We start from the raw sequence: 24,076 nt of genomic DNA on the forward strand, positions 1-24,076 counted from the left end.
AACAAATTTTTTTTTTTTTTTTTTTTTTGGGGGGTACGGAGTTTCACTCATGTTACCCAGGCTGGAGTGCAATGGCGCGACCTCGGCTCACCGCAACCTCCGCCTCCTGGGTTCAGGCAATTCTCCTGCCTCAGCCTCCTGAGTAGCTGGGATTACAGGCACGTGCCACCATGCCCAGCTAATTTTTTTGTATTTTTAGTAGAGACGGGGTTTCACCATATTGACCAGGTTGGTCTCGATCTCTTGACCTCGTGATCCACCCGCCTCAGCCTCCCAAAGTGCTGGGATTACAGGCTTGAGCCACCGCGCCCGGCCTAAACAAAATTTTTTTTTTTTTTTTTGAGACAGTGTCTCATTTTGTTTGAGCAGTGTCTCAATGCGGAGTGCAGTGGCATAATCATAGGTCACTACTACAGCCTCGAACACTGGGGCTCAAGTGGTCCTCTGGTCTCAGCCTCTTGGGCAACCAGGACTCTACATGCATGGAGCACACAACCATGCCCAATGACTTAAAAAAATATTTTTAGACATGGGGTCTCCCTGGCTGGGAACGGTGGCTCATGCCTGTAACCCCAGCACTTTGGGAGCCCAGGGCAGGTAGATCTCTTGAGGCTAGGCGTTCAAGACAAGCCGGGCCAACATGGTAAAACCCCGTCTCTACTAAAAATACAAAAAGTAGCTGGTGTGATGGCACGCGCCTGTAATCCCAACAACTCAGGAAGCTGAGGCACCAGAATCTCTTGAACCTGGGAGGCAGAGGTTGCAGTGAGCCGAGATCACACCACTGCACTCCAGCCTGGGTGACAGAGTAAGACTGCTGCCAAAAAGAGAGAGAGAGAAAGAGAGAGAGATGGGGTCTCCCTATGTTGCCCAGGCTGGTCTCTTGGCATCAAGTGCTGAGATTACAGGCATGAGCCACCACACTTAATGGAAATATATACATTTTTATTTTTATTTTTTTCTTAGAGACAGGGTCTTGCTATGTTCCCCAGGCTGGAGTGCAGTGGCTATTCACAGGCACGATCCCACTACTCATCAGCACAGGAGTTTTGACCTGCTCCGTTTCAGACCTGGGCCGGTTCACCCCTCCTTAGGCAACCTGGTGGTCCCCCACACCCAGGAGGTCACCATATTGATGCAGAATTTAGTGCGGACACCCAATCGGCACAGTGTACTACAGCCCAGAACTCCTGGACTGAAGCGATCCTCCAGCCTCAGCCTCCCGAGTAGCTGGGACTACAGGCACATGCCACTGAGCCAGGCATATATATACATATATTTTTATTATTGTGTAAATGCTTTTTGAACAAAGGAATGTTAGAAGACACACGATTAGGCAGATGATTTTATAGTATAGTCCATGGATTCAACATAGCACCTACTATTATTGCTTATTTGGTATTCAAAACCAGAAAAGGATACTGAAAGGGCAGAGGGTGAAAAGAATTTGTTAGAAGGCCGGGCGCAGTGGCTCATGCCTGTAATACAAGCACTTTGGGAGGCCGAGGCGGGTGGATCACGAGGTCAAGAGATCGAGACCATCCTGGTCAACATGGTGAAACCTCGTCTCTACTAAAAATACAAAAAATTAGCTGGGCATGGTGGCGCGTGCCTGTAATCCCAGCTACTCAGGAGGCTGAGGCAGGAGAATTGCCTGAACCCAGGAGATGGAGGTTGCGGTGAGCTGAGATCATGCCATTGCACTCAAGCCTGGGTAACAAGAGCGAAACACTGTCTCAGGAAAAAAAAAAAAAAGAAGAATTTGTTAGAAATACAGAAGAGCAGGCTCTACTTCAGTCTGACTGAATCTGAAGCAGCAGTTTAACAAGATCTCCAGGTGATCTGCATCACATCAAAGCTAACAAAGCACTGGCAAGGAGTAACAATGAAGGTTAGAAGTTATTCCAAAGTTAACAGAATAGTCAATAAAGGGTGCATAGAGGAAAAAAAATAAGCCTTGAAATCAAAAACACATACCAAAGAAATAAAAACTGAAAAATAACCTGCCCAGTTTAGTCAGATGTTTACAGGGCCTTAGAAAAACCTGGGACCCCTTCCTGTCACCTTACACTAAACTAAAATTAACTCCAGATGGATTAAAGATTTAAACATAAGACCTAACACTATAAAAACCCTAGAAGAAAACCTAGGCAAAACCATCCAGGACATAGACATAGGCAAGGACTTCATGACTAAAACACCAAAAGCAATGGCAACAAAAGCCAAAATAGACAAACGGGATCTAATTAAACTTCAGAGCTTCTGTACAGCAAAAGAAACAACCATTAGAGTGAAATGACAACCAACAGAACGGCAAAAAATTTTTGCAAGCTACCCATCTGACAAAGGGCTAATATTCAGAATCTACAAAGAACTAAAGCAGATTTACAAGAAAAAAACAAACCCACTGAAAAGTGGGTGAAGGATATGAACAGACACGTCTCAAAAGAAGGCATACATGAGGCCAACAAACGTATGAAAAAATGCTCATCACTGGGCATTAGAGAAATGCAAATCAAAACCACACTGAGATACCATGTCACGACAGTTAGAATAGCGATCATCAAAAAATCTGGGGACAACAGATGCTGGAGAGGATGTGGAGAAACAGGAACACTTTTACACTGTTAGTGGGAGTGTAAATAAGTTCAACGATTGTGGAAGACAGTGTGGCAATTCCTCAGGGATCTAGAAATAGAAATTCCATTTGACCCAGCAATCCCATTACTGGGTATACTGTATACCCAGAGGATTATAGATCGTTCTACTATGAAGACATACAAACATGTATGTTCATCCCAGCACTATTTACAATAACAAAGACCTGGAACCAACCCAAATGCCCATCAATGATAGACTGGACAAAGAAAATGTGGCACATATACACCATGGATTACTACGTAGCCATAAAGAAAACAATGGGTTGGGCCGGGCGCGGTGGCTCAAGCCTGTAATCCCAGCACTTTGGGAGGCCGAGGCGGGTGGATCACGAGGTCAAGAGATCGAGACCATCCTGGTCAACATGGTGAAACCCCGTCTCTACTAAAAATACAAAAATTAGCTGGGCATGATGGTGCGTGCCTGTAGTCCCAGCTACTCGGGAGGCTGAGGCCGGAGAATTGCTTGAACCCAGGAGGCGGAGGTTGCGGTGAGCCGAGGTCGCGCCATTGCACTCCAGCCTGGGCAACAACAGCAAAACTCCGTCTCAAAAAAAAAAAAAAAAAAGAAAACAATGAGTTTGTGTCCTTTGTAGGGACTTGGATGAATCTAGAAACCATCATTCTCAGCAAACTGACACAAGAACGGAAAATCAAGGCCGAGCGCGGTGGCTCACGCCTGTAATCCCGGTACTTTGGGAGGCCGAGGCGGGTGGATCACTTGAGGTCAGGAGTTCGAGACCAGCTTGGCCAACATAGTGAAACCCCATCTCAAAAAAAAGTAAAAAATCAAAAATAAAAAATAAAATAAAAAAAGAACAGAAAATCAAACACTGCAAGTTCTCACTCATAAGAGGGTGTTGAACAATGAGAACACGTGGACACAGGGAGAGGAGCATTACACACTGGGGCCAGTTGGAGGAGGCTAGCGGAGAAACAGCAGGGGGTGGGAAGGGATAACATGGGGAGAAGTGCCAAATATAGATAATAGGGGAATGGAAGCAGCAAACTATCTTGCCATGTAAGTACCTATGCAACAACCCTGCATCATCTGCACATGTACAGCAGAACCTAAAGTATGATTAAAAAAAAAAAAAGAAATAAAGAAAAAAGAAAAGAAAAACCTGACAACAAGTAATGTCAAGATTTAGGGCCAGGAACAGTGGCTCATACCTGTAATCTCAGCACTTTGGGAAGCCAAGGCAGGCAGATTGCCTGAGCTCAGGAGTTCTTTTTTTTTTTTTTTTTTGAGCTCAGGAGTTCTTAATTAGCCTGGGCAACACGGTAAAACCCCCAACTCTACTAAAAAAAAAAATACAAAAAATTCACTGGGCGAGGTAGATCACCTGAGGTCAGGCATTCTTGCCTATAATCCCAGCACTTTGGGAGGCCAATGCAGGCAGATCACGAGGTCCGGAGTTAGAGACCAGTCTGGCCAACATGGTGAAACCCCATCTCTAATAAAAATACAAAAAATTAGCCAGGCGTGGTGGTGGGCACCTGCAATCCCAGCTACTCAGGAGGCTAAGACAGCAGAACTGCTTGAACCCAGGAGGCGAAGGTTGCAGTGAGCCGAGACTGCGCCACTGCACTCCAGCCTGGGCAATAGAGCGAGACTCCATCTCAAAAAAATAAATAAATAAATAAATAAACTTTTGAAGGTTATGACAGGAACATACACATTTTCCGACATTAGGGGTACAATAGGGAAGACGGAGAAGGAAGAATCACTTTAAAATGAAAATTTTCAAGTCAGTGCACCCCACTCCTACACCTTCCCAAGGGAGAAAGGAATTGGAAAAGTCACTCAATAGGCAGAGCAAAGTCACATAAGATTTACAGAGGAGGGGAGGTAACTGCTCATACAAAAGTATTCATAAGAGAACCATTAGTTCTGACAAAAAGGACTCTCTAGGGGCAAACCAAAGTCCAAGAAATCCCAGGTGTTCAAAATAAGTGAGAAAGAATAGAAATTGTCCCACACTTATAAAAAAAAGCCTCTGATAAAGTAAGAGCTTCCAACTAATCATGCCAAAATGTAATTCATAAACTCTGATTGATTTCTTTTTAAAAAATAAATTTTGTTGTGTATATTTGGGGCTTACAACATGATATTATGAGATATATACAGATAGTAAAGTGGTTATAGTTGTTTTTGAGCTAAAGGAAAAACTAAAATAGCTACAAGGGAGATTTTGGGGACAGCTGGGCCCATTTGCATGTTGACTATATGCTGCATGAAGTTACTTATCTTGTTTTCCTACGGCTAAAGTTTCCTAAGCTCTAACTTTATTGGAGGCTTTGTGTTTCGTTTTGTTTTTTGAGGCAAAGTCTTGCTCTGTAGCCCAGGCTGGAGTACAGTGGCGAAATCTCGGCTCACCACAACCTCCGCCTCCAGGGTTCAAGCAATTCTCCTGCCTCAGCCTCCTAAGTAGCTGGGACTACAGGTGTGCGCCACTATGTCTGGCTAATTTTTGTATTTTTAGTAGAGACAAGGTTTCACTATGTTGGCCAGGCTGGTCTTGAACTCCTGACCTTGTGATCCACCTGCCTCGGCCTCCCAAAGTGCTGGGATTAGATTACAGGCATGAGCCACCACGCCTGGCCTATTAGAGGCTTTTTTTGTGAAGATGAGATGATTTCTTTTTTTTTTTTTGGAGACAGAGTCTTGTTCTGTCGTCTGTTACCCAGGCTGGATGGAGTGCAGTGGAGCAATCTCAGCTCACTGCAACCTCTGCCTCCTGGGTTCAAGCAATTCTCCTGCCTCAGCCTCCTGAGTAGCAGAGATGACAGGCGCATGCCACCACACTAATTTTTCATATTTTAGTAGAATGGGGTTTTCAGCTAATTTTTTGTATTTTAGGAGAGATGAGGTTTTACCATGTTGGCCAGGCTGATCTCAAACTCCTGAGCTCAGGCAAACCACCCACCTCGGCCTCCCAAACTGCTAGGATTACAGGCGTAAGCCACTGTGCTCAGCCTTTCTATTATTTTGTAATGTTATTTTCCATGACAGTGGTGTCACGGAAGTGTTTTTGTTTTGAGGAGATGCATGCTAAAGTTGCTAAAGTATTTAGGCATTAAGTGTTAACAATGTCTGTAGCTTACTTTACCACATGACTGGGCAAAAAGGAAGAGAGTATATATACATACACACACATACAAACACACACCCCAAAAGTTATTTTTCCAAGAGTTTCATCAGAGCAAATATTCACTGAGTGCCTGCAAAGCCAATCCAACTCCTCTTCCTCTTCTTTGAAGTCAGCTTTATACATTAAGTATCAACTTTTAGAGCACAAAAAGTTTCTAAGACAGCTAGATAGTGTGCTCACTACTTTTCTTAGTCTGTTTTGTATTGTCAGAACAGAATACCATAGACTGAGCAGTTTATAAAGAAAAGAATTGTGGCCAGACAAGGTGGCTCACACCTGTAATCCCAGCACTTTGGGAGGCCGAGGTGGACAGATCATGAGGTCAGGAGTTCAAGATCAGCCTGACCAACATGGTGAAATGCCATCTCTACTAAAAATACAAAACTTAGCCGGGCATAGTGGCACACACCTGCAATCCCAGCTACTCAGAAGGCTGAGGCAGGAGAATCCCTTGAACCCAGGAGGCGGAGGTTGCAGTGAGCCGAGAGGCCCGCCACTGCACTCTAGCCTGGGCGACAGAGCAAGACTCTGTCTCAAAAAAGAAAAAAGAGCCGGGCGCGGTGGCTCAAGCCTGTAATCCCAGCACTTTGGGAGGCTGAGGCGGGTGGAACACGAGGTCAAGAGATCGAGACCATCCTGGTCAACATGGTGAAACCCCGTCTCTACTAAAAATACAAAAAATTAGCTGGGCATGGTGGTGCGTGCCTGTAATCCCAGCTTCTCAGGAGGCTGAGGCAGGAGAATTGCCTGAACCCAGGAGGCGGAGGTTGCGGTGAGCCGAGATCGCGCCATTGCACTCCAGCCTGGGTAACATGAGTGAAACTCCGTCTCAAAAAAAAAAAAAAAAGAAAGAAAATAATTTTATTTCTTATACTTCTGGAGGCTGGGAAGTTCAAGGTTGAGTGGCCATCATCAGGTAAGGGCCTTTGAGATAGCAAACAAGAAGGGGCTGAATTCATGTATATAACAAGTCCATTCCTGAGATAACTAATCCACTCCCAAGATGAGGACATTAATCCATTTGTTGAGGGCAGAGTCCCCATGACCTAACTACTACTTATTAGGCCCCACTTCCCAAAGCTGTTGGGATTAAGCTTCTAACACATGAACTTGGGGGACACAGTCTAACCACAGCTCTACTATTCTCACAGAATTTAAGGTTCAGTAGATAAGGGAGAAACAAGTAACAAGTAATTCTGGCAAAAATGATAAACACCTTATTACCAACATGGCTCTAAGTACACAAGTGTCTTCGGATTCTTGGAAGGTTTTTCTAACTCCTATTATGTCTCAGGCTTTGAGGATATGGAGGGAGAAACATACAGTCTTAAACCTCAGGGAACTAATTAATCATCACACAGAAACAAAATGCTTAACTGTGGCATTCAGATAAATTCCTCAACTCAAACTGTAATAGCAGTCTCCTTTAGGATCTTCTGCTTGAAATAGGAATCCAGTCTTAGGTCACACCTGAACTCTCTGACCTATTAATGATGTGCAAGTTCCAGAGTCCTGTGAGATAAGCACCGTTCTTTCCAAAGTACTGAATTAAGACAAACAGGAAAAGTCTATGGTGCTTGCCTGACAAAGCCTTACAAGTTAAATCAAAAGAAGAGGCCAGGCGCAGTGGCTCACACCTATAATCCCAGCACTTTGGGAGGCTGGGGTGGGCGGATCACGAGGTTAGGAGTTCGAGATCACCCTGGCCAATATGGTGAAACCGTCTCTCTGCTAAAAAAACAAAAATTAGCTAGGCGTGGTGGCGTGTGCCTGTAGTCCCAGCTACTCAGGAGGCTGAGGCAGGAGAATCGCTTGAACTGAGGAGGCAGAGGCTGCAGTGAGCCAAGACTTCACCATTGCACTCCAGGCTGGGCAACAGAGCGAGACTCCATCTCAAAAAAAAAAGAAGAAGAACACAAAGAGGCCAGAATTGAGCAGGGGCACAGGTTCATCGAAGGTTAAGTAAGGAAGTCGGGGAGAGCTCTTAACCTAAGAGTAATTGCCAAATACATAAGAAAGATGCTTGCATAATGGCTAACAGTTAGAAATGTGTCCAAAGGCCGGGCACAGTGGCTCAAACCTGTAATCCCAGCACTTTGGGAGGCCAAGGTGGGGGGATCACGAGGTCAAGAGTTTGAGACCAGCCTGACCGACATAGTGAAACCCCATCTCTACTACAAATAAAAAAAATTAGCTGGGTGTGGTGACACACACCTGTAATCCCAGCTACTCAGGAGGCTGAGGCAGGAGAATCGCTTGAACCCAGGAGGCAGAGGTTGCAGTGAGCCGAGATTGTGCACTGCACTCCAGCCTGGGTGACAAGAGGGAAACTCCATCTCAAAACAAAACAAAACAAAACAAAACAAAACAAAACAAAAACAGTTGCCGGCATGGTGGCTCACACCTGTAATCCCAGCACTTTGGGAGGCCGGGGCAGGCGGATCATGAGGTCAGGAGTTCGAGTAGCCCTAGCCAACATGGTGAAACACTCTCTCTACTAAAAGTACAAAAATTAGCTGGGCATGGTGGCAGGCGTCTGTACAGTAATCCCAGCTACTTGGGAGGCTGAGGCAGGGGAATCACTTGAACCAGGGAGGCAGAGGTTGTAGTGAGCCAAGATCACGCCACTACTCTCCAGCCTGAGTGACAGAGTGAGACTCCATCTCCAAAAAAAAAAAGAACAGTCATGGAGCCCTGCCCACTGCCTGCTCAGACATAATCTTGCACCTTTCAGAATGTGCAACCTCACCATATCTTCACACATTTAAACATACTTCCTATAATGAGAACAAAGGCTACAGAGCAATGAGTTCCACTTTCAGAACCACATTAACTAATAGGGTACTAAAATCCTATCCCCAATAACCTGTCCCTTCTCAAAAAAAAATAAACATTTATTTTTTTTTGAGACAGTCTTGCTCTGTCGCCCAAGCTGGAGTGCAATAGCTCACTGCAACCTCCGCCTCCCGGGTTCAAACGATTTTCCTGCCTCGCCTCCTGGGTAGCTGGGACTATAGGTGCACAACACCAAACCTGACTAATTTTTGTAATTTTAGTAGAAACAGGGTTTCACCATATTGGTCAGGCTGGTCTCGAACTCCTGACTTCAGGTGATCCACCCACCTCAGCCTCCCAAAGTGTTGGAATTACAGGTGTGAGCCATCATGCCTGGCCTATGCTCAATTTTAAAGTATGGCTAGAACATACCACAAATTCTCTATTATCTCTTCAGTACACCATCTTCCCCTATGCCCTCCCCAAAATCATTATCAAAAGTACTCTTCAATATTTGTACATCCATGTATATAGCAACACTTTTCTCAATACCTAAGATGTCCATCAACAGATGAATGAACAAGCAAAATGTGGTATATATATCCATACAAAAGATTACCATTCAGTCTTAAAAAGAAGGAAATTCTGCAATATGCTACAACATTGAAGAACTCAAGACATTGTACTAAATGAAATAAGCCAATCACATAAAAGACAAACACTATGATTCCTCTTATATGAGGTACTTGGTCAAAGTCATAGAAGCAAAAAGTAGAATGGTGGTTACCACGGGCTGGGGAGGGAGGAATGGGGATTTATTGTTTAATGGGTATACAGTTTCAGTTTTATAAGATGAAAAGAGTTAGGGCTGGGTGTGGTGGCTCACACCTTTAATCCCAGCACTTTGGGAGGCTAAGGCGGGTAGATCATGAGGTCAAGAAGTTGAGACCATCCTGGCCAACATAGTGAAACCCCGTCTCTACTAAAATACAAAAATTAGCTGGTCGTGGTGGCATGCGCCTATAGTCCCAGGAGGCTACTTGGAGGCCGAGACAGGAGAATCGCTTGGACCCTGGAGGCGGAGGTTGCAGCGAGCCGAGATTGCGCCACCGCACTCGAGCCTGGCACCTGGCAACAGAGCGAGACTCTGTCTCAAAAAAAAAAAAAAGAAAAGAGTTATGGGATACCAGCTAAAAAAGAAAAAAAGAAAAGAGTTATGGGGATGGATAATAGTAATGGTTGGACAACACTATGAGTGTATTTAAAACCAATGAACTGCATACTTAAAAATGGTTAAGATGGTAAATTTTATGTGTATTTTATAATTTTAAAAATTAAAAATATATATATATTCTTCAAACTTTTTATCTCCCCCTTCCCTTCCTAAGCAATAAATCCAAATCCATTAAGTGAGGTCAGGCAAAGGAGACATCTACTCTGGGTGGGAGTCACGTGGCCCAGAGCACAGCATCATGGTCCACCTGGAACAAGGAAGGGAGTGACCACACAGAGAGTGGTGGCTAGTCACAGGGTGCTGGAGCCCAAATAGGGTGAGAAGGGTATCCACAAAGAAGGACAGCCTGACATGGAGTACAATGCAAGTTAAGAAAGGCATCCCCATAGATAGGCAGGCTGGCACCGGAACATCAGAACCTAAGTAGGGAAAAAATGTCAGCTTGAGAGGGCAGCCAGTGCTGGATTTCAGAGCCCAAAAGGGATGAGGAAAGCAACCATGTAGAAATACAGCCCAACACAGGGTGTCTGAGATCAAGCAGGGTACAGAGGGCGTCCACAGGGGAAGGTAGCCTGGCACAGGGCACAAGAGCCCAAGCAAGGAAATTCTCACAAAAGGCAGCCAAGCATGGGGTATGGAAGCCTGGGTATGGAGAGAAGAGTGTCCAAGTAGGAAGGCACCCAGTGTAAAATGGCAGCCCAACACAAGGTTCAGAGCTCAAAAAATATGGAGAGACCTGGAAAGTGGAGCCAGAGCCCAAGTCAGAAAAGAAAGGAGTTCATGGAGGCTTGACAGAGGATGTCAAAGCCAGAGCAGGGTAGGGAAGATGCCTAGTCAGCAGGGAGGATAAGTGTGGGATGCTGGAGCCCACGCAATGAAAAGAACCCTCGGCAGGTAGAAGGCAGCCTCGGAAAGCCAGGGAGGAGGCCGGGCATGGTGGCTCACGCCTGTAATCCCAGCACTTTGGGAGGCCGAGGTGGGTGGATCACGAGGTCAAGAGATCGAGACCATCCTGGCCAACATGGTGAAATCCCATCTCTACTAAAAATACAAAAACATTAGCCGGGTGTGATGGCACGCACCTGTGGTCCCAGATACTCGGGAGGCTGAGGCAGAAGAATCGCTTGAACCCAGGAGGTGGAGGCTGCAGTGAGCCAAGATTGCGCCACTGCACTCCAGCCGGGCAACAGAGCAAGACTCCGTCTCAAAAAAAAAAAAAAAAAAAAGAAAAAATAAAGAAAGCCAGAGAGGATGAAGGAACACACCCACATCCCACATGGAAGGGTGGCCTGACATGGGAGTTCAGAGCCCAGGTGTGGGGAGAAAGGCTTTTGCATAGACACATCCTCATGCTGCTATCAGAGAACAGTGGGGCGAGGAGAGCATTCAAAGGAAAGGAGTGGCAATGGGAAGTTAGTTGCATACAGAGAGATAAATTAAGTAAATACAGATGTTAAATTCTGTGGGAACCAGCACCAGGTGCACTGGCTGTAATGCTATAATCAATCCCAGTACTTTGGAACACCAAGGCAGGAGGATCACTTGAGGCCAAGAGTTTGAGATCAACCTGGGCAATATAGTGAGACCTCATCTCTACAAAAGAAAGAAGAATAAAGGAAAGATAGTGGGAGCCAGGTTTCTAACTATTAGAATAAATCCTGTAGGGTTGGACTGGAAATAGATGTTGGGTGTAAACATATACTGGCAAATAAATGATCTAAAACTTTTATAAGGACAGGATATTTACAGTTTCAAACCGCCTCCACCTAAAATACTTATTCATTACAAAGGGGAAAAATAGTAACTTCATGACATCTCTTTTTTTTGTCACCCAGGCTGGAGTGCAAGAGCACGATCTCCGCTCACTGCAACCTCCGCCTCCCGGGTTCAAGCAATTCTTTTGCCTCAGCCTCCCAAGTAGCTGGGATCACAGGCACGCACCACCACACCCAGCTAATTTTTGTATTTTTAGTAGAGACAGGGTTTCGTCATGTTAGCCAAGCTGGTTTCCAGCTCCTGATTTGAAATGATCCACCCACTTCAGTGCTGGGATTACAGGCATGAAACACCGCACCCCAGCGGACACCTCTTTAATTAACTGATCTAGTAAAGAGAGTTCTATTAAAGACACCGCTTGAATAGCTGATCTAGTAAATATCATTAGTAAAGTGATAAATGAAAAGTATCTATCACTTTGTAGGTTGCAAAGAGAAGAATGTAACATTACTTCTGTGGTATTTTTTTTTTCTTTTTTCTGAGACATAGTCCTGCTCTGTCGCCCAGGCTGGAGTGCAGCGGCATGATCTTGGCTCACTGCAACCTCTGCCTTCTGGGTTCAAGCGATTCTTCTGCCTCAGCCTCCCAAGTAGCTGGGATTACAAGCATGTACCATAACACCAGGCTAACGTCTTTTGTATTTTTAGTAGAGATAGGGTTTCACCATGTTGGCCAGGCTGGTATCAAACTGCTGACCTCAGGTGATCCACCCACCTTGGCCTCCCAAAGTGCTGGGATTACAGGGTGAGCTACTGCACCCAGTCAACTTCTAGGGTATCCTTGCCGACGTTACATAAACTGAATCAAATATGAAGACACATCAGACAAATCCAAATTAAGACACATTCTACAAAATAACTGGCCTGTAATCTTCAAAAGTGTCAAGATGATAAAATCAAGGAAAGAGTAAGAAACCATTCCAGACTGAAGGAGACTAAAGAGACATGACGACCAAATGTCACGGGAGATTTCAGCACTCCAGCCTGGGCACAGAGCAAGACTCCAAGTCTCAAATGTATCAAAATAAGGAAATGAACATTGATACATTATTACTATGTAATCATCAGACCCCATTCAAATTTTATTAACTGTCCCAAAAATCTTTTTCAGGGCCTGTCACTCAGCTCACTGCATAGCTTACTATAACCTCAAATGGGGCTTGATACATAGTAACAATGTATCCAGAGAGGCCCTGAGAAAGACCTTTTTGGGATAATTAGTAAAATCTGAATGGGGTCTGCTGATTACACAGCAACAATGCATCAATATCCACTTCCTGATTTTGATAGTTTATATTGTGATTCAGTGGGAGGATACTTGTAAAAAATCACATTAAAGGCCGGGTGTGGCGGCTCAAGCCTGTAATCCCAGCACTTTGGGAGGCCAAGGCGGGTGGATCACGAGGTCAAGAGATCGAGACCATCCTGGTCAACACGGTGAAACCCCGTCTCTACTAAAAATACAAAAAAATTAGCTGGGCATGGTGGCGCGTGCCTGTAATCCCAGCTACTCAGGAGGCTGAGGCAGGAGAATTGCCTGAACCCAGGAGGCGGAGGTTGCGGTGAGCCGAGATCGCACCATTGCACTCCAGCCTGGGTAACAAGAGTGAAACTCTGTCCCCCAAAAAAAAAAAAAATCACATTAAAGTATTACAGGGTGACAGACCATCATATTGACAGCTTATTCTTAAAGAGTTCAAGAAAAAGTCTTCATATTATATTTGAAATCTTTGTTAATCTGAGATGGTTTCAAAATGAAAAAGTTCTTGAAAAATTACTCTTCAAAAAACAGAAAATAGATGAACCTTGAAAACATCATGATAGGCCAGGCATGGTGGCTCACACGTGTAATCCAAGCACTTTGGAAGCCAAGGCAGGCAGCTCACCTGTCAGGAGTTCAAGACCAGCCTGACCAACATGGTGAAACCTCGTCTTTATAAAAAAGAAAACATCATGATAAGTGAAATAAGCCAGTCACAAAATAACAAATACTATATGATCCTATTTATATGAGTTTCCTAGAAGAGGTAAATTCATAGAGTAGAGGTTACCAGGGGTCAGGGAGAAAAGGAGGAGTTACCGTTTACTGGATACAGTTCCTGGTTGGGGTGATGAAAAATTTCTGAATATGGACGGTGGTGATGGTTACATAACACTGTGAATGTACTTTAACGCCACTGAATTGTAAAACTAAAAATAGTTTAAACGGTAATTTTTTTTTTTTTTTTTTGAGACAGTCCTGTTCTGTCGACCAGGTTGGAGTGCAGTACAGCACAATCTTGGCTCACTGCAACCTCCGCCTCTGGGGTGTAAGCGATTCTCGGGCCTTAGCCTCCCAAGCAGCTGAAATTGCAGGCATGCACAACCACTCCCAGCTAATTTTTGTATTATTTTTGTAGAGATGGGGTTTCGCCATGTTGGCCAGGCTGGTCTTAAACTCCTGGCCTAAACTGACCCTCCCACCTTGGCCTCCCAAAGTATGGGGGCCAGGCATAGTGGCTCACACCTGTAATCCCAGCACTTTGGGAGGCCAAGGTGGACAGCTCATGAGGTCAGGAGCTTGAGACCATCCTGGCCAACAGGGCGAAACCCCATCTCTACCAAAATAATACAAAAATTAGCTAGGCGTGGTGGCACCTGGCTGTAATCCCAGCTACTTGGGAGGCTGAGGCAGAATTGTTTGAACCAGAAAGTCAGAGGTTGCAGTGAGCCGAGATCGTGCCACAACGATCCAGCCTGGTGACAGAGAGCGAGACTGTCACAAAAAAAAAAAAAAAAAAAAAAAAAAAAAAAAAAAGGCTGGTTGCAGTGGCTTATGCCTGTAATCCCAGGACTTATGGAAGCCGAGGCGGGTGGCTCACCTGAGGTCGGGAGTTCGAGACCAGCCTGACCAACATGGAAAAACCCCCATTTCTACTTAAAATACAAAAATTAGCTGGGCGTGGTGCCATGAGCCTGTAATCCCAGCTACTCGGGAGACTGAGGCAGGAGAACTTGAACCCAGGAGACAGAGGTTGCGGTGAGCCGAGATCGCACCACTACACTCCAGCCTGGGCAACAAGAGCAAGACTCTGTCTCAAAAAACAAAAAAGAAAGAAACGATTAAATAAATTATATAGAATTATTTTTTTTTGCCCCCAGTCTATTATTTTATAAGCCATTTAATAAATAGTTTCTTGGGGATGATATAATACACATTTTCTATGTAGTAAGCATGTATGTATATGTGAGTGTACCCAACTACTTTGTTGGAGTGATTCCTATGGTGTGGAACTGACGGGGCCAAGTTTATGCAAAAATCTACATTTTTGAGTAAACTCCTCAGGATGAAAGTTAAGTTTCCCCACTATTTCTTCATTTCCTAAAGCTGGACAAACATTAGGTATCAATATTTATAAGCAATGATAATGTAACTTATAATGAAATTGCTTTCTCAACTATTAGTATTAACTATAACATCTTCATATACTCTTATAACTCATTTGTGCTATTCTATTTTCCTCTGTTACTTTTTTTTTTTCTTTTTTTTATCTACTGCTACCATTGTACTGTATTACCTCTGTTACTTTTATTTCCACTTCTCATGTAATGTTAGTCTCTTTGTACTGATTTCTGAAGAGTTCATTTACGATTAAAGATTTTAACATTTTGTCAAGAGCTGCAAAAAAGGTGGGCAGCGAGGATACCAAAAAAAAAATTGCAAAAAAATTTTTTTCTTGTTTTTTTTTAGTTGTCAAAATTTTTTTTTTTGACTGGGCACGGTGGCTCACATCTATAGTCCTAGCACTTTGGGAGGCTAAGCAGGTGGACTGTCTGAGCTCAGGAGTTCAAGACTAGCCTGGACAATATGGCAAAACCCCATCCCTAATAAAAATATATAAAAAAAATCAACCAGGCGTGGTGGCACACATCTGTAGTCCCAGCTATTCCAGAGGCTGAAGCATGAGAATTGTGTGAATCTGGGAGGTGGAGGTTGCAGTGAGCCAAGAACATGCCATTGCACTCCAGCTGCTGGGCAACAGAGTGAGATTCTGTCTCAAAAAAAAAAACTGTTCTTTCGGCCAGGCACAGTGGCTCACACCTGTAATCCCAGCACTGTGGGAGGCAGAGGCGGGTGGATCAAGAGGTCAAGAGATCAAGACCATCCTGGTCAACATGGTGAAACCCTGTCTCTACTAAAAATACAAAAAGTAGTTGGGCATGGTGGCGCATGCCTGTAATCCCAGCTACTCAGGAGGCTGAGGCAGGAGAATTGCCTGAACCCAGGAGGCAGAGGTTGTGGTGAGCTGAGATCGCACATTGCACTCCAACCTGGGTAACAAGAGCAAAACTCCGTCTCAAAAAAAAAAAAAAAAAAATTGTTCTAACTTGTAAATTTACCAAACACATTTAAAATGTTATATAAACAAATTTTCATTAACAATATAGGATTAAGGCCAGGCACAGTGGCTCGCCCCTGTAATCCCAGCACTTTGGGAGGCTGAAGCAGGCAGGCAGATCATTTGAGGTTGGGAGTTCTAGACCAGCCCGGCCAACATGGTGAAACTCCATCTCTACTAAAACTACAAAAATTAAGCTGGGCTCATGCCTGTAATCCCAGCACTTTGGGACGCCGAGGTGGAAGAATCACGAGGTCAGGAGTTCAAGACCAGCCTGGTCAACATGGTGAAACCCCATCTCTACTAAAAATACAAAAAATTAGCTGAGTGTGGCAATGGGCACCTGTAATCCCAGCTACTCAGGAGGCTGTGGCAGGAGAATTGTGTGAACCTGGGAGACAGAGGTTGCAGTGAGCTGAGATTGTGCCACTGTACTACAGCCTGGGTAACAGAGAGAGGTGCCATCTCAGGGGAAAAAAAAAAAAAAAAAAAAGCACTGGCTATCGCCTTTTTCAGCCTTAGCCCACCTGAACCCAGATGAATAATAAAAATATCTAAAAAATAAATAAATAAATAAGCATTTAAAACAGCACTGAAGCTGGACATGGTGCCGAAGGCCTGTAATCCTAGCACTTTGGCCCAAGGTGGGCAGATCATTTGAGCCCAGGAGTTCAAGAATGCAGTAAGCCATGATCACGCCACTGTACTTCAGCCTGGGTGACAGTGAGACCCTGTCTCAATAAAATACAATAAAATAAAATCGTATTAAGCTGAGTCAGGCATAGTGCCAAATGCCTGGAGTCCAGCTACTCCAGAGGCTGTGCAGGTCAAGGAGATCACTTAAGCCCATGAGTTCTAAGCCAGGTTGGGCAACATAATGAGGCCCCATCTTGCTTTTCTTTTTTTAAAGAAAAAAAAAAAAAAAGGGAGGCACAGTGGCTCTCGCTTGTAATCCCAGCACTTTGGGAGGCTGAGGCTGGCGGATCACAAGATCAGGAGATAGAGACCATGCTGGTCAACATGGTGAAACCTTGTCTCTACTAAAATACAAAAAATTAGCTGGGCTGGTGGTGCACACCTGTAGTCCCAGCCACTTAGGAGGATGAGGCAGGAGAATCACTTGAACCCAGGAGGTGGAGGTTGCAATGAACCGATATCGCGACATTGCACTCCAGCCTAGCAACAGAGGGAGACTCCGTCTCAAAAATAAATAAATAAAAAGAAGGAGCAGAAGCATTAAGTGTATGATGCTCCATGTTTTTAAGCAAAACAGTTTGAGTGTAAACACTAGTGGCTATTTCTCTTAGGTGGGATTATACATGATTATTCTTGCTTTCTGTATATTTATAACAAATATGACTTACTTTTATAGTCAGCAAAAGTTTAAAGTTATAAAATTAAAATCAAAAAGTATATTCACTTATCTAAAATCTTGTGATCTTTGTTTTGTTGTTGTTGGGTTTTGGCATTTTTTTATTACAGTGAAACAGAAAAGTTTTAACAAGTAGTCTAAATCAAGAATCCTAAATTTATCAGAGCTAACCACTCTTTCACATCTGAAATTAAATCCTTGTATATTTGGGTTGCTAAAAGATGATGGAGAATATGTGACCCTCTCACTTTCCTTAGCTTGCTGCCTCGCCAGCTCTGCTCAGTAAAACCACCCAAGTTTAAAGACAATTTACAGACAGGTTTAATATCCCTAACCCAAAAATCCAAAATCCAAAATGCTTCAAAATCTGAAACTTTTTGAGGGTCAATTGATGCTCAAAGAAAATGCTCATTGACATTCCGAATTTTCTAATTTGGGATGCTTCAACCAGTAAGTAAGTAGAATGTATATATTCCAAAATTCCAAAAAAAATTCAAAATCCAAAAAACTTCTCATCCCAAGCATTTTGGATAAGGAATACTCAATATTGTACTGTACAGATTCCATCACTTTACTCCACCATTTTTCTCAATCCTAACTATGATATAAATTAAGTATGTATTCTGATGTAGGTACACCTGCAGCTATGCAAAGCTCTCCCATTACAGAAGCCCTAGTAACAACAATCACCTCACCTCAAATGGGTTCAAATTGAAGTAAGAGGAACCAGGACGGGTCAGTCTTTCAATCTGATTTTTGGATGTTAGAACCGAGTCTCTCTTCTCTATTTGTTTCACCTAAAATTATGAGGATGAAAAACTTCATTAATAGATTTCAATAATAAACAGAATTGTTTATCTTAACACAATATTTACTGACATGTTCAACAAACATTTATTTGTATGTTTAGCATGTGCAAGACATTTTGCTAAATGCTTTGAGAAATAATTAAAACTACCATTTGTTGAATTTTAACATAAAAACCTTATATGTATTTATTAATCTCAACAACCCTATGTGGTAAATACTGCTATTATACCCATTTCACAGATAAGAATACTGAGGCTTAGAGAAGGTAACTGACTTATTCCCAATTAACCAACTTGTAAGCCAGAATTTTAACTCCAACAGTTTGACCCCACAGCAGGCATCAAAAGGATTCAAAGATAAATAAGTCACAGTCTTTAAAGAACTTCCACTCTAACGATGGAAGATGTACTTGTGGTTATACTTCATTTACAACTTAAAACTTTAAGAAAAAAAATAATAATAAGAGATTTATCTGTGGGGAAAAAAAGAAAAAAATTAAAGAGCAAAAAAAGGAAAACTAGAATCATAGTAAGACATAAAATATAAGCAACATTTAAAACTGTGATAGGAGGGAACAAATAACTCCACCACCTAACTCTAATAGAGTTAGAAAAAACCCAGACTTGGCCAGGCACAGTGACTGTCACCCATAATCCGTGTTTTGGGAGACTGAGGTAGGTGGATTGCTTGAGCTCAGGAGTTGGAGACAAGCCTGGGCAACATGGCGAAACCCCACCTCTATTTTTAATTTAAAAACAAGGAAACAAAGAAAAAAGAAAAATCCCTGACCTGAAGACAATGCCAGGGAGAACAAGCACCAGGCAGTCCCCGGAAAACATTCTTGGTGTCACTGTCAGAGTTGGAATGCTAGTTGGAATGAATCTCTGGTATGCTATATACCATCTTTATTCCTATGGCCAAAACAAGGTTGAAAAGAATTTCATTAACATAAAAAGTCATTCCTTCTAGGCATCTTCCCTCTTCGCTCATTCCCTTCATACTCTCTATCCTCTTTCTTAGATTTACTTATCACTACCTGACACCATGTAGGATATCTGTTAGGGTTTAACCTGCTCTACAGAATGCAAGCTCTAGGAAAACAGGATTTTTCTCTCTTGTTCACTACCGTATCCCCAACACCTAAATAGCAAGCTAGTACACTTCAGATGTTCAATAAACATCAGTTAAATGAATGAGACCAATGTGGTAGCTTATGCCTGTAATCCCAGCACTTTGGGAGTCTGAGGCAGGAGGATCATTTAAGCCCAGGAGTTCAAGACCAACATAAGCAACGTGGCAAGACCCTGTCTCTGTTTTTTAAAAAATGACTGAAGCATCCTTCCTTAGATATTTTTTCCCATACGATTCAAACAAAGGTTAGTATTTGGTTTTTTTTTGTTTGGTTTTTTTGAGATGGGGTCTTGCTCTGTCACCCAAGCTGGAGTGCAGTGGCAGCCTGGGTCACAGAGCTGGGTGATCATGGCTCACTGCAACCTCCACCTCCTGCGTTCAAAGGATCCTCCCGCCTCAGCCTACTGAGCAGCTGAGGCTACATGCAGCACCTGCCAGGTGTCTAGACCTAAATGTAATACTTTGGAGAAACTACTATGTAACAAGCACTGTTACAAATGCAAGAAATAAAAGATGAATGTGATATGGTCCTTACCCCTGAATAGCTCACAGCCTGCTGGGGGCAAGTCTATTCCTCAAACCCACGCCAACCTACGGAGGTCCCATCTCTGTCTTGTTTAACCCTGAGAAAGATGCTTCCGCTTTATTTTTATGAAATGCTTTTTTATACATTAACTCCTTTAGTACTCATGAAAACGCTTATTTTAAAATTAACTCTCTGGTCAAGCACGCTGGCTAACACCTGTAAACCCAACACTTTGGGAGGTCAAGGCGGGAGAAATGTTTTAGCCCAGGAGTTCAAGATCAGCCTGGGCAACACAGCAAGATCCTGTTGCTACAAAAAATAAAAATAAAAAATCAACCGTGCATGGTGACACAGACTTGTAGTCCCAGCTACTCGGGAGGCTGAAGTGGGAGAATCACTTGAGCCCAGGAGGCAGAGGTTGTACATTCCAGCTTAGGCAAGAGTGAAACCCTGGCTCAAAATAAATAAAATTATCTCTCTCGCTTTTACAGATGTGGAACATGGCCGGGCGCGGTGGCTCAAGCCTGTAATCCCAGCACTTTGGGAGGCCGAGGCGGGTGGATCACGAGGTCAAGAGATCGAGACCATCCTGTCAGCATGGTGAAACCCCGTCTCTACTAAAAATACAGAAAATTAGCTGCGCATGGCGGTGTGTGCCTGTAATCCCAGCTACTCAGGAGGCTGAGGCAGGAGAATTGCCTGAACCCAGGAGGCGGAGGTTGCGGTGAGCCGAGATCGCGCCATTGCACTCCAGCCTGGGTAACAAGAGCGAAACTCCGTCTCAAAAAAAAAAAAAAAAAAAAAAAAAAAGATGTGGAACATGAAGATCTGCAAAATTAATGCCTTGTAAGAATTCAATCTCAGTCCAGTCAGGTTAACTGCCTTCCAATAATTTTTTTTTCTAGCCTTTTTCTTTCTTTTTAAAGAGACACGGTCTCACCCTACCGCCAAGAATGGAATGCAGTGGTCTGATCATAGCTCAACAGGGCCTCCAACTTTTGGATTCCTCCCACGTGAGCCTCCCAAAGCGCTGGAAACACAGATGTGAGCCACCGTGCCCGGCCCCTTGCAAGAATTTAATCCGAGGCTGGGCACGGTGGCTCACGCCTGTAATCCAAGCACTTTGGAGGCCAAGGTGGGTGGATCACCTGACGTCGGGAGTTCAAGACCAGCCTGACCAACATGGTGAAACCCCGTTTTTATAAAATAAAAAAAAAAAAGTAAAAAAAGGAAAGAAAAAAAGAATTTAATCTGAGATTCTGATTCCAAATGCCATGCTTTTATTTCATTTATTCATTCATTCACTCAACAAATATTTACCAAGCATCCACGACACACTAGGCGGTGGATACGCGATAGTAAATGAGGCTCAGACCAAGCCCACTGCTGTCCTAACATACCACCAGGCTGTAACCTACTATAAGGCCCCAAACTATTTCACCTCCCTAAACCTCAGGTTCGTCATCTGCAAAATGGGGGTAATATCATGCCTAACTGGCAGGATACACACTGCCTGGCGTTCGTGAATGGCATAAACAACCACGAAAACAACTCCTTACAGAGGACTAAGAAACGTCTTGGGGGCCAAGAAGGCTAAGTCACTCCCAGGAAGGGCCCAGCCTCTGACAGTCCCCGACTCCGCGGACTTGGGGCACTCTGCCCGCGCGCCCGCACTACGTTGGACACACTCGCCACCTCCCTCGATAGGTCGAACACCAGCCCCTCTTTCGTTGCCGGTGGCATCTCCCAGCAGCCATCAGTGGGAGACGCTCACACACCCCTAGACCCCCTCCACCCCGAAGACTGGACTGGAGGAATAGCCCAACGGTCCAGGCCAGGCGGCCACTGCCTTTGTCCACTGGGAAAGTAGGCCCAGGAGAGGTCACCCCTGTGCCACTACTCCTCACTCTGTGTTCACCTCACTGTAGAAGGTCATAAATGCTTCCTCTGTGCTGCCTCCGCCGCCCGAAGTCCCGCTCTCTCCTGAAGCCGCCATTTCCCCGGCCAGCCACCACGTGACCCTTCTGCGCAGGCGCCGCCTCACGTTATTCCTACAGGTCCGCCCCTCTAGCCCGCCTCCCGTCCGAGAGGCTCTTAAAGAGCTCTCAGGCCAACCAGGCACTTTAAACCTAGGTGGGCTTTTTTAAATTTAAACGAACTGCCCATAACATATAATTAGCCGGTTTTTAAATTTTTCATTTTTATTTATTTATTTTATTTTGAGACGGAGTCTTGCTCTGTCGCCCAGGCTGGAGTGCAATGGCACGATCTCAGCTCACTGCAGCCTCCACCTCCCTGGTTCCAGGGATTCTCCTGCCTCAGCCTCCCGAGGAGCTGGGATTACAGGCTCAGGCCACTACTCCCTGCTAATTTTTGTATTTTCAGTAGAGATGGGGTTTCACCATCTTGGCCAGGCTGATCTTGAACTCCTGACCTCAGGTGATCCTCCCGCCTCAGCCTTGCAAAGTGCTGGGATTACAGGCATGAGCAACCTAGCCCGGCCATAATTAACCACTTTAAAGTAAATAATTTGCTTAAGTTATTATTGTTAGGTAAAAAATAATAATAATAAAAGTGAATGATTCAGCAGTTTTTTTTTTTTGTTTATTTTGTTTTTTGAGACAAGATCTCTCCCTGTTGTCCAGGCTGGAGTGCAGTGGTGCAATCACAGCTCACTGCAGCCTCTACCTCCTGACCTCAAGCTATCCTCCCACTTCGGTCCCCCAAGTAGCTGGGACTGCAAGCGCGTGCCACCATGCCCAGCTAATTTTTTGTACTTTTGTAGAGACCGGGTCTTGCCATGTTGCCCAGGCTGGTCTAGAATTCCTGGGTTCAAGCGATCCGCCAGCCTCAGCCTCCCAAATTACAGGCGTGAGCCACAGCGCTGGACTGGCTCAGTGGTCTCTAGAACATTCACAATATTCTGCAACCACCACGACTCTCTAGTTCCAAAATACTTTCATCACCTCAAAAGGAGACCTAGTACCTTTTCTGAGACAGTCTTGCTCTGTCGCCCAGGCTGGAGTGTAGTGGGCGATTTCCGCTCACTGCAATCTCCGCCTGCCAGGTTCAAGCGATTCTCTTGCCTCAGCCTCCCGAGGAGCTGGGATTACCACCATGTCCACCTAATTTTTGTATTTTTAGTAGAGACGGGGTTTCACCATGTTGACCAGGATGGTATCAATCTACTGATCTCGTGATTCGCCCGCCTCAGACTCCCAAAGTGTTGGGATTACAGGCGTGAGCCACCACACCCTGCCAAGGAGACCTAGTATCTATTCAGCAGTTACTCCCTATTCACCCCCTCTCCTCAGTTCCTGAAAACAAGCAATCTGTGTTCTATCTCTATGGATTTACCTATTCTGGGTATTTCATATAAATCGGGAGTTAAACAATATGTGAATAGGTATTTCACATAAATGGAATTAAGCAAAATGCCAGGCAGGGCTGGTATTTTGGTTTACCAGGGCTGGTAACCAAAAGAATATCAATAAAGCCAATTTTAATATTTCATAGAAAACGAAGTTTTTTTGTTTTTTCGTTTTTAGACAAAAGTCTCACTCTGTCGCCCAGCCTGGAGTGCAGATCCCGGATCACTGCAATCTTCGCCTCCCGGGTTCAAATTATTCTCCTATCTCAACTGGCTCACTGCAGTCTCTGCTTCTGGGTTCAAGCAATTCTCCTGTCTCAGCCTCCCAAGTAGCTGGGATTACAGGCATGCCACCATGTCCAGCTAATTTTTTTTTTTTTTTTTTTGAGACGGAGTTTCACTCTTATTGCCCAGACTGGAGTGTAATCACACGATCTTGGCTCACTGCAACCTCTGCTTCCCAGGTTCAAGCGATTCTTCACCCTCAGCCTCCCAAGTAACTGGGATTACAGGCATTCGCCACCATGCCTGGCTAATTTTTTGCATTTTTAGTAGAAACAGGGTTTCTCCATGTTGGTCAGGCTGGTCTCGAACTCCCGACCTCAGGTGACCCACCTGCCTCAGCCCCCCAAAGTGCTGGGATATGCACCCGGCCCCAAAGAAAGTATTTTTATAATCATGAATCTGGCCCAATTCTCTCATCTAAAGGAGAAGAAACGGAGAAGATAAAATGACTTAGAGAAGAGATATAAACTTTGTGAAAGTAAAGATTACTATTGTCTTATTCACATTGATTAAACGGGAGGTGAAGGTTAAGCTTTCCCTACACTCCTACTTATGCTTTTTCCCTACACTCCTACTTATGCTTTTTTTTTTTTTTTTTTTTTTTTTT

General features: G+C 44.2%; 1 protein-coding gene across 1 annotated transcript in view; it reads right to left on the reverse strand.

The window, feature by feature from the left end:
• DNAJC8 (DnaJ heat shock protein family (Hsp40) member C8) overlaps window positions 1–21,854 on the reverse strand; it is a 36,242-nt gene extending 14,388 nt beyond the window's left edge. Inside the window, exons 1-2 of the mRNA XM_032246579.1 lie at window positions 21,733–21,854; window positions 18,043–18,144 (exon numbers count right to left, since the gene is read on the reverse strand). Of these exons, the coding sequence (XP_032102470.1) occupies window positions 18,043–18,144; window positions 21,733–21,810 (180 nt within the window). The 5' untranslated portion in view covers window positions 21,811–21,854. The remainder of the gene's footprint in view (window positions 1–18,042; window positions 18,145–21,732) is intronic.
• Window positions 21,855–24,076: the final 2,222 nt, after the last annotated feature.

This window comes from Sapajus apella, unplaced genomic scaffold (assembly GCF_009761245.1).
Source record: "Sapajus apella isolate SASKATOON/1434 unplaced genomic scaffold, GSC_monkey_1.0 scaffold62, whole genome shotgun sequence".
Lineage (NCBI taxonomy): Eukaryota > Metazoa > Chordata > Mammalia > Primates > Cebidae > Sapajus > Sapajus apella.